At 34.9% G+C, this 14,707-nt stretch overlaps 2 protein-coding genes across 2 annotated transcripts; one reads left to right on the forward strand and one right to left on the reverse strand.

Annotated features, from left to right (window-relative positions):
* Positions 1-1,122: 1,122 nt before the first annotated feature.
* pacc1 (proton activated chloride channel 1) lies at positions 1,123-9,726 on the reverse strand. Its single transcript, XM_037747543.1, has 8 exons — positions 9,260-9,726; positions 5,393-5,501; positions 5,015-5,221; positions 4,515-4,669; positions 3,398-3,540; positions 2,977-3,118; positions 2,155-2,262; positions 1,123-2,062 (listed from the first exon to the last, which is right to left on the reverse strand). Exons 1-8 carry the CDS (start codon positions 9,293-9,295, stop codon positions 1,901-1,903), a joined length of 1,062 nt encoding a protein of 353 aa, XP_037603471.1. The 5' UTR covers positions 9,296-9,726; the 3' UTR covers positions 1,123-1,900.
* A 758-nt stretch (positions 9,727-10,484) lies between these two features.
* On the forward strand, positions 10,485-14,356 carry nenf (neudesin neurotrophic factor). The gene is made up of 5 exons (XM_037746926.1): positions 10,485-10,870; positions 12,361-12,592; positions 12,715-12,775; positions 13,054-13,157; positions 14,132-14,356. The coding sequence occupies exons 2-5, from the start codon at positions 12,452-12,454 to the stop codon at positions 14,306-14,308; spliced, it is 483 nt and encodes a 160-aa protein (XP_037602854.1). The 5' UTR covers positions 10,485-10,870; positions 12,361-12,451; the 3' UTR covers positions 14,309-14,356.
* The last annotated feature ends 351 nt before the right edge of the window (positions 14,357-14,707 follow it).

The following is a 14,707-nucleotide window of genomic DNA, read 5'->3' on the forward strand; positions in this document are numbered from 1 at the left end:
ACGTTACTGTACTGTAGTGATGGAAGAAATACTTAAAACAATTTAAAAATAAATAATAATAATACATTTATATATAAAAGTAAAAGTAAAAGAACTCATTATGAAAAATTAAAAAATAAATAAATAAATAATAATAATATATTTATATATAAAAGTAAAAGTAAAAGAACTCATTATGCAGAATGGAACATTTCAGGCATTTAATGTATATTATATTATAATTATTGATGCATTACTGTGTTAATCACTTAAATCTTGCAGCTGGTAAATGTGGAGCTCATTTTAATTACTTTATATACTACTGGGTAGCAGCTTAATTTATAATAATACATCATAATTTATTAGTTAATTTATATTTTGTATTAATAATCTAAATCTGCAAAGTTGTTAAATAAAAGTAGTGGAGTAAAAGTACAATATTTGCCTCCAAAATATAATGGAGTAGAAGTATAGAGTGGCATAAAAATGGAAATACTCAAGTACAAGTATGGCAAAATTGTACCTAAGTACAGTAAATGCACTTAGTTACTTTCCACCACTGCATAATGTAACTACTGTGTGTATTTCTCTTGCTGTATGTTAGTTGTACATTGTTCAAGAATAGGCTAATCATGACGATTAAAAACAAAGTACTCTATGCAACAGTGTAAAAGTACTATGTTACAACTTATTTGGAAAATTGTTGTGCAATTTAAATGTATTTGTCCCTGTCAAATAAACATGAAATTAAATTTGTTGATTTATATTTTGTATTAATTATCTGATTCTGCAAAAGTAACTAAAGTTGTTGAATACAAGTAGTGGAGTAAAAATTACAATATTTGCCTCCAAATGTAGTGGAGTAGTTTGGCAAAAACTGTACCCAGGTACAGTACTTGAGTAAATGTACTTAATTACTTTCTACCACTGCATACATGCAACTAATATGTGTATTTCTCTGGCTGCATGTTAGTTGTACATTGTTCAAGAATAGGCTAATAATGACAATAAAGCAAAGTTACAGCTCACTTCTATAATTAATTCATTATTCCACATTTATCTACATTTATCTATCTAAACTTCAGGCAGCATGTGTGTTCATAACATTTGATAACAGATCTTGGGTTGTTCTTCACCACAAAATTCAGGCATAAAAATATTTTTTATTATTTTCCTAAATTTCTAACAACATAGCATATGAGATATAATATTGAACAACAACACAATTAAAACATTAATTCAAGTAAATTTGAACAACAATGAACATACATTATATGGTGGAATGGTGCAATAGTAGAAAAAGACAAATTTCACACAGATTCAGCCTAAACAAAAATAAAACAGCAGATCACTCTGACAGAAGAAAGGTAGTTCATAATAATAATAATCCCTTTATAGTTATCTATATAATTATAATGCTCAGTGACATGAAGGGGATATTCCTTGAAAAAAGTAGGATACAAACATAAAATACTAATATTCCCTTTAGAATAAGATTATAAAATCCAGCAATATTTTGACCAAAGTTCACATTTTCTCAGTTTTATACCTGAAACAAACATACCTTAAAATATCCTTTATAAAGCTCTCAAACCATAACAAACATTTTGAGTGTTTCAGCAACAACGTTTCTTTTACGTGTGTACAAAACAATTATGAAATACCTCTTGAAAAACAACAACAACAAAAAATTCACTGAATTCTTGTAAAACTGGCCATTTTTAGGAAATGATTAATCTATCAGTAGTATTCAGAGCATATCACTGTATCTATAAAATGTTAGGTTCTAACATGGATGGACATTCCTTAGTGTGGATAAACTTTATCAATACACAGAAACACAGAGAAATACAGAACACAGAAATAAAAAGTCACTTGGATGATTTGGATCTTGTCAGATTGTGCTTATCTGTACAGCGTTTCAGTTTATTTGGTTCAGCTCCCGAGATTTATTCCTCAGATGCCTCTTACGCATTCTGATCACCCACTGAATCGTGAGTTTGGCAAAATTAGCAGCCTTGAAGAAAGCCATGAAGACGCCGCAGATAATAGCTACAGAGCTCCAGGCATTTGCGGTCACTATCTGTTTGGAAATAAGCAAAGACGTGTTAGAAACTGATACTTTGATACGGACAGATGAGTTCTAATGAGGATAAAACGTCTGGGAGAACTCACCAGTTTGATTTCTTGCATAAAAGCATCCCGCCATTCAAAGACGACAAAGAAGAGCTGGTTGATTTGCTCTGGTTCAGGCCTTTTGTCGTTGAATTTCACCACAGAAGACTAGAAGATCAAACATGCATAATCAATTGATCAATCAAACTTTATTTGAATAGCACCTTCCAAACAGGTTAGTGTAGTTCAAAGTGCTGCACAGATGACTGACAAGCTGAAAACAAGACAGAACAAGTGTGGACTGTGAAAACAACAGAAAAGACAAAACAATTCAGCAATTTAACAATTTGATAATAACAATAAAATGACAAAAAAATGATAAAATAGAATTAAAAGCTATAATAACAGTAATAGTAGTAAAACAGTGTGAAGTAAAAACTAGATTAATAAATTAACAATAAATAGTATAAAATTATACAATTTAAATACAATAAAATAAGTGATTAATAAAATAAAATAAAATACAATTATACAACTTAAATAGAATAAAATAAGTCATTAATAATATATTAATAAAATAGAATACAATTTTACAAATTAAATATAATAAAATAAGTGATTAATAAAATAAAAATAAAATAGAATCAAATTCTACAAGTTAAATATAATAAAATAAGTAATTCATAAAATAATAAAAAAAATAGAATAACATTTTGCAAATTAAATACAATAACATAGATGAATAAAATAATAACCATTCTTAATCAAAGGCCTGGTTGAATAGGTATTTTTTAAGTTTAAAGATTTCAAATGAAAGATGAAATTAATGCTTTTAAAATCATCATGTATCTAAGTATGTGTTCACTGGTCAGACATAAATACCTCTTGCCGAAACTCGACATTTTGAGCTCTTTTCCCATACGTCGTCACAAAAGCCATCTTGACCCAGGTTCTGAATCCTCCAGAGAAAGTCCACATGGAGTAATTCCTCTCACATTCCCTCATAAATTCTGATTTATTTGCACTAGAGAGTGAAAAAAACACAGATATCACTGAAAGCAAAATGCACACGTTACTATCGGACTAGGTCAAATCACTCTTTGTTACAAGAGGCCTGAAGTAGCAGATAAGTTGTCACATAACTGTTTACTTAACTGACTTTTAAATGACAAACTGGACACTATCAAGCTGTCAATGAATTATCTTTGTTGAGAGGCTTTTCCTCACCAGAGTTTAAACAAAGCAAAATCCCACTCCAGCTATCACACCAGTCAGACATCTATACTTGTTTGTTTGCAGTTACCTGTCAGTCAAGTCGCTAAACTTGGCAAAAAGCATGTAGGTGATGGCGCTGAAGTCCTGTTCTGTTTCATTTTGACTGAACTGCATGAAGATCAACTCTTTGTTCCTGACGTCAGATGGGCCGCGGACCACCAAAGCTCTCCTCTGTCAGAATGAAGCGGAGAGTTTAAAACAAAAAATCAAAGTGGGTCACTATCACGTAATAATAATAATACAAGATCTATACAGTATTGTGTATCCCAGCTCTGTGTTGCATGGCTTATGTGTTATATTTATGATTTTATATTATTCTACTAACATTTATATAAGGGATAATGTACAGCGAGTCAGTCATTGTTGTGAAATAAACCCCGACAGGGCGATGCCGCACCCGATGCGAAGCGGAGGGGTCTCTCATCGCCCCGAAGGGGTTTATTTCACAACAATGACCAGCTCGCTGTACATTATCCCGCTTATTACACAGCTACTTTCTTAAGAAATCTATAATTTGACACAAGAACGGTCCGCCAGAGTCCAACATCAGAACTGCGCCCATAGCAACGGTCTGTTATACATAGCAACGGTCTGCTATAAAGAAATAACAGACCGTAGAACGCTGTGATTGACCAATCAGAATCAAGTATTCAACAAAGCTGTGCAATAATTATTGTAATAATTAATACTTGTGTCTTATTGCTGCTCTGCATGTCTGCATGTGTCAAAAATGGTTATGATCAGTATTTCTTGGCCGTTTTGTTGCTTTGTGTTGCTTGCTTGTACCGAATAATAGTGGATATTGTTGCTGTATTATTGCACTATTGTTTTGCTATTCCCTGTTGCTCTGCATAGCTTGTGTATTTTGTCTTCAGAATGCATATTTTTGTTGCTGTGTTTATGCCGTATTGTAGTCTTTAACCATCACCTCAGTGGTTTCAAATCATCTCGCCAAAGGACTGCAGGTGAAAATGACCCAGCTGGCTAACACTGGCATATTTGTTGATTAATGTGTTGTCCTTATAAATACATAAATAGATGAAATGTTGACAGACAATTAGTCAAACTTACTTGTGTGATATAAAAATAGTTATTTAATAAAACGTTCAGGATTACATTCTAAATATATGATTATTGTGGCTGACCTCAGTTAGATTAGAAAACGGCCCGAAGTACGTCACGTCATTAATCAAACAGTTTCCTTCCTGAGGCTTTCCTGGGTCCACTAGAGGTGGGATGTAGTCGTGGTAGTGATGTCTGCAGCTCAACAGCCGAGCTTTGCCGGGGAACAGAGCGATACCTGCACAGAGACAAAAAACACAATTAATAATAATAATGAATGATTATGTATTGAGATATAAATGCAGCAGCAAGCCCTTGGCTGTCTATTATGTCCAACCACTTTAGATACATATGATGTTTAGTGTCGATCAAAGTTCATATCACCATAAACTTTATGAGTCCTGCTTTAAAACATGTTGTAGGTAGGGACCGTTCTGCATCGAGTACTTTCACTTTTGAGAGTAAAGAAGTCGATTTTCATGTTAATATTAATCAAAAGTTTCATCATGATACAATATTATATTGATTATTTTTTTAAGGCGTATCTTGAAGTGTATTATTTGTGTGTATTATTCATACGAACCTGGTGGTGAAAAGAAGTCAACCTCATTGTAGATGACGGACGTAACAGGATGGTTGAGTTTCACCAGAAAGTCGGAGATGGTCTGGTAGGTCAGGAACACCGCCACCCCGGTCAGCAGCAGGTAGACGAAGATGAGCACCACCGTGAAGAAGTTCTTCAGGCAGAGTTTACTGAATCTCGGAGGACCGTTTTCCCTGTTCTCATCCTCTGTAATCAAAGTGTGCAGGGAGGTCAAACTCTGGAGAGATTACTTTTATAGGGTCAGATTAGGATTATAAAACCCAGAGTTCTGCTACCCATTAAAGAAGAATGACCGATTAAAAATGCATGAGACTCTTGAGATGTTTTAGATAAGAGCGTCCACCATGTTGTCATCACCTTGTGAGATGCTGTCGTTGGGTTCCTCGTGCTCCAGGTCTTCAGTGACATCGTCAAAGAAGCCTGGAGACTGCTGTATGTCATCATCCTCATCATCATCATCATTGAACTGTGAGGTTAAAAAAGGAACATTAAAGCAGAGTGTAGTCACACCAAAGAAAGTACACAAAACTTTTATATTATACTTCTACTCCACCACCTTTCAGAAGGAGATATTGTACTTTCACTACATTTATTTGATACCTTTGGCACACGAGATCTATTGTACGTCTGTCGGTCCTGGAAGAAGGATCCCTTCTTTGGTGCTCTCTCTGAGGTTTCCTCCATTTTTTCCCTCTTAAAAGGTTTATTTTTTGTAGTTAAGTTTCTCCTCATCCGATGTGAGAGTCGTACTGTAAAGGACAGAGGGTGTCGTATGCTGTAAAGTCCCCTGGAGCAAATTTGTGATTCGTGATATTGGGTTATATAAATAAAATGTACTTGATATTGACTACCTTTAGTTACTCTGCAGATTCAGATTATATTTTACAAAATACAATCAAGAAATACATAATTATATATTATTAAGATCGGATAAGAGCTGAGTTACCTAAAATATGAATAATTCATAATTTAATAATTAATTAAAATTAGCCCCACATTTATGAGCTGCAACACTGAAGTAATGTACACATTAATGCATCAGAGATTATAATGCAATAATATAATTTATATTATTCTAAAATGAGCGATTCTGTATAAAGAGTACTTTCACTTAAAATTCATTATATTTTGATACTAATACTTTTGTACTTTTAGTTAAGTAAAATCTTTAATGTATGACTTTTACTTGTAGCAGAATATTTCTAGACTGTGTAAAAATACTCAAGTAAAAATCCTAGTAAAGTAAGTAAAAGTTTTAGGTATAAAGTAAGGTAGTTGTTGGGCAAAATGGTCCTTTTCAGAAAGTTATATTATTATTTTTATATAGCATATTAGTGAGATATTATTAATACTGATGCTTAAATGTTAAAGTATCATATTTGATAAATTTATCATATGTTTTGTTAGTAAAATCTTGATCAGTAAAGTAACTCCAGCTGTCAAAAACATTTAGAGTAAAAAGTACAATATTTGCCGCTGAAATGTAGTGGTGTAAAAGTATAAAGTAGCAGAAAATGGAAATACTCAAGCAAAATACAAGTACCTCAAGATTTTACTTAAGTAAATGTAGTTACTTAGTTATTTCCCATACTTCTTTTCCTAAAGATCTGAGTATTATACCTTATCATAAGGTATCAATAACAGAGTTTTAACTTCCATTACATCACGTATTTTTATTATGGTGATAGTCCTCCAAAATGACAATACTCCCAAGTTTTGTTGGAATACCTGGTGTCATTTTAATTTATATATATATATATATATATAGATAGATAGATAGATAGATAGATAGATAGATAGATAGATAGATAGATAGATAGATAGATATTAACTTCATTGATCCCGAGGGAATTTCAAGTTTCCAGCATCACAGTTCCATAGTGCAAAACATGTTAATAAAAAGGCAGTAAAAAAGTTAGTAGTGCAAAGTACAAAGTACAAAAACATATTCCAGATATAAAAATACAAAGAGATGAAGAAAACTGTTAAAACTGAATATAGTGCAGGGTAACAGCTGGGATACACGACTATTAAAAAAGTGAATATAGTGCAGAAGAGACTGTTAAAAATTAGTATGGTGCAGGGTAACTCCAGTAGCTTAGTCTATGAAAGTGCACTGTATGCATTATTATCTGTCCTGCATATATATATATACATATACATACACATATACAGTGGAGGAAATAAGTATTTGATCCCTTGCCGATTTTGTAAGTTTGCCCACTTACAAAGAAAAGACCGGTCTATAATTTTAATGGTAGGTTTATTTTAACAGTGAGAGACAGAATATTAAAAAAAAATCAAGAAAATCACATCATATAAAAGTTATAAATTGATTTGTATTTTATTGTGGGAAATAAGTATTTGATCCCCTAGCAACCAGCAAGAATTCTGGCCCCCACAGACCGGTTAGATTAGTCCTCTCGCTTTAAGAAAGTACTCTGAATCTCAACTCATGACCTGTATAAAAGACAACTGTCTCAACTCATTACCTGTATAAAAGACACCTGTCCACAATCAGATCCCAACCTCTCCACCATGGGCAAGACCAAAGGTCTGTCTAAGGACGGCAGGGACAAGATTGTAGACCTGCACAAGACTGGAATGGGCTACAAGACCATCAGCAAGCAGCTTGGTGAGAAGGAGACCACTGTTGGTGCCATTATTCGGAAATGGAAGAAACACAAAATGACCATCAATCGCCCTCTGTCTGGGGCTCCACGCAAGATCTCGTCTAGTGGGGTAACGATGATCATGAGAAAGGTGAGGGATCAGCCCAGAACTACACGGGAGGAACTTCTTAATGATCTCAAAACAGCTGGGACCACAATCACCAAGAAAACCATTGGTAACACACTACGCCGTAATGGATTAAAATCCTGCAGCGCCTGCAAGGTCCCCCTGCTCAAGAAGGCACATGTACAGGCCCGTCTGTTTGCCAATGAACACCTGAATGATTCAGAGAAGGCTTGGGAGAAGGTGATGTGGTCAGATGAGACCAAAATCGAGCTCTTTGGCATCAACTCGACTCACCGTGTTTGGAGGAAGAGAAATGCTGACTATAACCCCAAGAACACCATCCCCACCGTCAAGCATAGAGGTGGAAACATTATGTTTTGGGGGTGTTTCTATGCTAAGGTGACTGGACGACTTCACCGCATCGAAGGGAGGATGGACGGGGTCACGTACCGTGAAATGTTGGGCGACAACCTCCTTCCCTCAGCCAGGACACTGAAAATGGGCCGTGGATGGGTCTTCCAGCACGAGAATGACCCAAAACATACGGCCAAGGCAACAAAGGAGTGGCTCAAGAAGAAGCACATTAAGGTCATGGAGTGGCGTGGCCAGTCTCCGGACCGTAATTCCATGGAAAATCTGTGGAGGGAGCTGAAGCTTCGAGTTGCCAAGCGACAGCCTCGAAACCTTAAGGATTTGGAGATGATCTGCAAAGAGGAGTTGACCAAAATCCCTCCTGAGATGTGCACAAACCTGGTGACCAACTACAAGAAACGTCTGACCTCTGTGCTTGCCAACAACGTTTCTCCACCAATACTGAGTCATGTTTTGCTAGGGGATCAAATACTTATTTCCCACAATCAAATGCAAATCAATTTATAACTTTTATATGATGTGATTTTCTGGATTTTTTTTTATATTCTGTCTCTCACTGTTAAAATAAACCTACCATTAAAATTATAGACCGTTCTTTTCTTTGTCAGTGGGCAAACTTACAAAATCGGCAAGGGATCGAATACTTATTTCCTCCACTGTATATATATATATATATATATACATAATATCTGCTTTAATATATATAGATATATATATAGATATATATATATATATCTATATATATATATAGAGAGAGAGAGATATATATATGTGTGTATGTATATATCTTAGAGCAGATATTATGTTTTTCTTTACATAATAACATGGTGCAACTTCCACTTAATTTCCAGGCAGACTCATAAAAAAGCACAAAGTCAGCTGTTTTCCATGTTGAACAGCAACAGCCAGCCTGTGGTCACATGATGAAGTCCAGGGAGCTGGACAGACAGACAGACAGACAGACAGACAGACAGGGGATCCTCTAACAGGGGATCTTCCTCATGTCGTGAGGAAGTGATAGTTAAACATGTTTGTTTTCGGATTACAGAGACAAACGTGTCTAAAGATAACACAACACTGCCTGTAAACAAACAGTAGTAGAAGTTGTCCTACCTCTTTGTATGACCGGGATCTTTGTTTCTGTAACATTCCTCTGTTCTTCCTTCAGGTACAAACAGCTTGTTCTGCTCTTCAGAGGGAACAGTTGGTCTATTAGTGCAAAGTCTCTAAACTAGTTTTAATAAATAACAGATGCATTTTATAGTAAATGTATTTTCCCCGTGCTAAAGTCCCAGTTTTCCGCTCTAAAGGGAGATAGACTACTACACACACCCATGGGGATTTAGCCCATCCCATGATAATGATGCACCTTCAGCCCGCGCTCCAATAGTAAACCTTCTGTCCTTGACGTTTCCTTGTTTCCTTCTTCCTTCCCTTAGTTTGATACCTAGTGGTGCCTTTAAGTGCAACTCGTAAAAGTCAACCCTCCAAACTCAACGGTCACAAATAGAGCTAAAAATGTGTGAAGTGGACATAAATACCTCATTCATTTTCTCCATAAGTATATATGGGTAACCTACGACGGAGTATTAGGGCCACATTGAGGAAAAAAAAAAATCGGAGATTTCGAGAACAAAGTCATAACTTTACGAGAAAAAAAAGTCGTAATATTACGAGAATAAAGTCGGAATTTTACGAGAAAAAAACTCAGAATATTACGACAATAAAGTAATAAATTTACGAGAAAAAAAAGTTGTAATATTACGAGAATAAAGTCGTAACTTTACAAATAATAATATGTAATATGTTTTCCTAATATTACCACTTTACCCTAAATTTATGACTTTATTCTTGTAAAGTTACTACTTTATTCTCGTAATATTACCACTTTTTTTTCTCGTAAAGTTACGACTTTACTATTGTAATATTATGATTTTTTTTATCGGAAAGTTACGACTTTATTCTCGTAATATTACCACTTTTTTTTCTCGTAAAGTTACGACTTTACTATTGTAATATTATGATTTTTTTTATCGGAAAGTTACGACTTTATTCTCTGAATATTACGACTTTTTTTTCTCGTAAAGTTATGACTTTATTCTCTTAATAAAATCTCAGATTTTTTTTTTCCCTCAGTGTGGCCCTAATACTCCGTCCTAGTAACATACCTATTGAGAGATGGGTTCATTACAGATTACAGCAGTCCCGTTGAGATTAGGTCATTTTAACAAGAGGGAAACACTATTTAACGACAGGGGGAACAAACTTCAACATAACACCGGGACGGACTGCTTCTTGGCGGGAGTAACGTTGGTAACGTCCCCGAAGTTGCCTAGCAACTGCTCTCCTGGCCCAAAATGGCGAATTGTCGTTTTTACCCATGGATGTATTAAGAGAGTTTTTACCTTACAGTTACAGTTTTTACAGTACAGTAGATGTGCTGGTATGTAGATTGTTGTTACATTTGGGCAGAGCCAGGCTAACTGTTATCCGTTACCCCCTGTTTAAGGTCTAGGTAGCTAACTAACTACAGTATGGGGTTTATGCTAGCTAACCTAGCTAAAGTTAAGGACGGACTTCTTGGCGGGAGTAACGTTGGTAACGCCCCGAGGTTGCTTAGCAACTGCTCTCTCGGCCTAAAATTGTGAATTTGCATTTTTACAGTTCGGGTTTTGTACAGATAAAACACAGAAGATAAAACATGTTAATGATTTAACGGTGCTGGTAAGTTGATTTTTTTGTTACATTTGACAGAGCCAGACTAACTTTAGTTATTTCCCCTGTTTACAGCTAACTAACTAGCCTTAACTATCTAGCATGTGTGTTAGTTATCTAACAACACGTGTGTTGGCTGGCGTTAATTCTCTACAAGATATCGAATGAGCATATTTCTCAAAATGTTGAACTATTCATTTAAAAGTGAAACAGGGAAGTTTGTTGACATTGAAAACAGTAATTCGTTGGACAAAACAATTTCAACTCAAGGTCCAGTCAGTCACTATTATTTCCGAAGCTTTCAACTAGTTCAGGGGTCTTTAAGCAACCTGCGGCTCTGGAGCCACGAGCGTCTCTTTAGCTCCTCTCCAGTGGCTCTCTGTGGATTTATACAAATGGAAATGAATAACTGTTTTTTGTTAATGTTTTCAATTTGATTTATCATTGTTGTAGGTTTAATGTACGGCGGTACACAGTATGCACGTTGAGGGAAAAAATCAAATCTGAGATTTCGAGAATAAAGTCATATTATGAGAATAAAGTCATACTATTATGAGAATAAATTCATATTATGAGAATAAAGTCATATTATGAGAATAAATTCGTAATATTATGAAAATAAAGTCATAAGTTTAAGAGAAAAAAGTCGTAATATTATGACAATAAAGTTGTAAAATTATGAAAATAAATTCATAAGTTTAAGAGAAAAAATCGTAATATTATGACAATAAAGTTGTAAAATTATGAAAATAAATTCATAAGTTTAAGAGAAAAAAGTCGTAATATTATGACAATAAAGTTGTAAAATTATGAAAATAAATTCATAAGTTTAAGAGAAAAAAAGTCATAGTATTATGAGAATAAAGTCATAAATTTAAGAGAATAAAGTCGTAATATTATGAAAATAAAGTCATAAGTTTAAGAGAAAATTCTCGTAGTATTGTGAGAATAAAGTCACAATATTATTAAGTAGTAATTTTACGTGTTATTTTCTTTTTTTCTCGTAAACTTCTGACTTTTCTCTCATAATATTACGACTTTATTCTCATAATATTACGACTTTTTTTTTCTCGTAATGACTTTATTCTATAAATCTCTGAGGTTTTTCCCTCAATGTGGTCCTAATACTCCGTAGTACATCTGCTCTTTGGCCCTCACTGCATTAGACTTATATACTATATATTTAGACTATAAACTGTGTTACCTTCATTACAATGCTCAAATGTTTTGCAGCTCCAGACACATTATTATTTGTTTTTTTGCCTAAAATGTCTCTTTTGATAGTAAAGGTTGCTGACTCCAGCACTAGCTATATCACACGGTCCTCACAGTTTTCACGGTTGGAAGGTGGTCTGGGTATCACTTTCATGAGACCTTTTATTAAGCTTTCACAGTTTTTCACCTGTGTCATTGACTGTCAGTTATTGTCTCAGAACTCTTATCGTTACCATACAATCGCTATTGGGCACCTCTAACATTTCCGACGGCATTAAATGCAGCACCAACTCCACAGAGCAGCGACAGGGAAGTGGATGACGGACCGTTTCCGTATCCAACTCGTCCAAACCCGGTCCAAACAACGATCCTACCATGGCAACCACGCGTATCTGTGTCCTGTTTGTTGTCCTCTCTACGACATTAGCGGAAGACATTCAATTAAAGTATAAACCTTCCACCAAACCTGTCCGATTATTCACTGAGGAGGAGCTGAAGAGATACGACGGCAGCGAGGTAAACTTTATTTTTAACCCATAATCCAGGGTGAGTATTTGTGTCTGTGCAGTGCATCCATGCAGGTGTACATGATAATGATTTATCTCTCTTTTCTGTTGTGTTTTCCCTCCCTGTTTTAGGAGGGACATCCTATCTACATGGCAATAAAAGGAGTTGTGTTTGATGTCACCAAGGGAAAAGGTAAATAAAACCCACCACTCAACCTCTGGAAATTAAAATGTAATGCTTTGCAAGATAAAAAAATATGATTGTGTGGGAACTTAAATGTGCTTTATTCATTCAAACAAAACTGTGAAATTAAAGTATATTTGAATTGACACATTGATGCCCACTTGAAAGCTTTCTCCCTTTCCTCTCGAGAGTACAAGACTTCAAGTGAAATCTAAACTCAGACCAGACATTTGTCTGCTCAAAATTAACTGATGTTTTGAATTAATATTTTATTTTACACATTGCAGAGTTTTATGGAAAAGATGCACCATACAACGCCATGGTTGGTAAGGACTCCACTCGGGCTGTGGCTAAGATGTCCCTGGACCCAGACGACCTGACATCAGATACTGTAAGTTTAGTGGTTTTGTCCTGGACTGCGGTGTTTGCCAAAGAATGAAAATGTATCAGTTGTGGTTGACTCCCATGGGTGGGGAGCACTGACATCTGACACCTGAGTGTCAGCTGCAAAACAGCATTGCATTCATTAACTACATAATTATACTGAAACTTCACAGTTTCATCTGAATGCACCATACATAGCTAAATTCTACATATTGGAAACACTGGGACTGGACAGGTTAAAGAAACCTTTGCAATACTTTAATCAAACAAGGCCATAAACACTATAGACATTACATAAATAATATCCACTTCTTTCCTATTTACATCTTTCACACCAAGATGCACCTGATTCAGGGATAAAAGGAGGATATTTGATATTACAGGATCTTTGAGGGACTTTAAAGTTCCATTTATATTATTTTAATAATACTGTGTTTGAAGACTGGCTTTGTGCGACTGAATTGTCCTAATGTAAATATGTTATGTTGTTAATATATAATTTGTTCTCAGGTCTCTCTTGCAAAAGAGATCTTGATCTCCATGACACTTCTTGAATAAATAAAGCTTAACTGTTGTACACTCAATGTTAAGAGAAACTTATTGGAAAAATTGCAGAATGATTAACCAACTCAAATGTGGAAAACAATGATTTATTGTTAAAACTTGTGTTTTAGCACTTTAGTACTTGGATTTTTGGCAACAAATTTCTAATTTGTTTTCACTACTGCAAGTGTCGGAGGACTTTATTTGTTCCCAGACTTGTTCAAGTGCCTCTTCGTATACTTCTCTTTGACTACCAAAATGTATTTTTGTTGACTTACCGTAAATATGATAATGATAATAACACTATAAAATGTAATAGTCAAGTCAATTTTGTTTATACAGGCACAAATTACGAATTTAGCCCAAAAGGCTTCACAATCTGCACAACATATGACAAACGCTAATCAAAGTTCTTGTTTTCCATATTTCCATCCTCAGACTGGCCTCACTGAAGAGCAGCTGAAGTCTCTGGATAGTATATTTGAAGGCACGTACAAAACAAAGTACCCCATTGTGGGTTACACAGCATCACGCATCCTCACCGAGGATGGAAGTCCCAACGAAGCCTTCAAACCAGAGGACCAGCCTCAATTTCAAATCAAAGATGAGTTTTAATCTCATTTTACCTTTACCTGTAAAATATAGTTGTGAAAAGTGTTCTTATGAAGGAGTTTTTTGTTTTCGCTTTTTAAATATTTTCTGTTTACTTGACCAAAATCAGAGCCTAATATGCAAGTGCAATACGTGTACAAGAGAAGAACAAAATACATACGATAGAAACACTTTTTATTCATATTTACTTGAACTAAAGGTGACATGATCCTGCGCCAGGATTTTACCTTTTTCAGGGAATACAGAGTAAAATGGTGCAGATTTTTAAAGATCCCATCCAGATGTGTTTTAAGACATAAGAAATACTCTGTTTGAAAGACGGATTTCTTTTTTTTTTCACCAAAAAAAGTTAATGCCTTATTTGTGGTTAGAGTGATATTCTTCTACATTTCTCAGAGCAAT

Source organism: Sebastes umbrosus, chromosome 16 (genome assembly GCF_015220745.1).
Source record: "Sebastes umbrosus isolate fSebUmb1 chromosome 16, fSebUmb1.pri, whole genome shotgun sequence".
Taxonomy (NCBI): Eukaryota; Metazoa; Chordata; class Actinopteri; order Perciformes; family Sebastidae; genus Sebastes; species Sebastes umbrosus.

Bases quoted from the DNA above. Each gene is read 5' to 3' on its own strand.
- pacc1 (XM_037747543.1), bottom strand. From the start codon at position 9,295: ATGTTACAGAAACAAAGATCCCGGTCATACAAAGAG. The intron at 3,541-4,514 runs GTCAGCCACAAT...TCATTCTGACAG, and splicing joins CGTTTTCTAATCTAACTGAG to AGGAGAGCTTTGGTGGTCCG. The intron at 3,119-3,397 runs GTAACTGCAAAC...TTCACTCTCTAG, and splicing joins TTTAGCGACTTGACTGACAG to TGCAAATAAATCAGAATTTA.
- nenf (XM_037746926.1), top strand. From the start codon at position 12,452: ATGGCAACCACGCGTATCTGTGTCCTGTTTGTTGTCCTCTCTACGACA. The intron at 12,593-12,714 runs GTAAACTTTATT...TCCCTGTTTTAG, and splicing joins AGAGATACGACGGCAGCGAG to GAGGGACATCCTATCTACAT. The intron at 12,776-13,053 runs GTAAATAAAACC...TACACATTGCAG, and splicing joins TGATGTCACCAAGGGAAAAG to AGTTTTATGGAAAAGATGCA.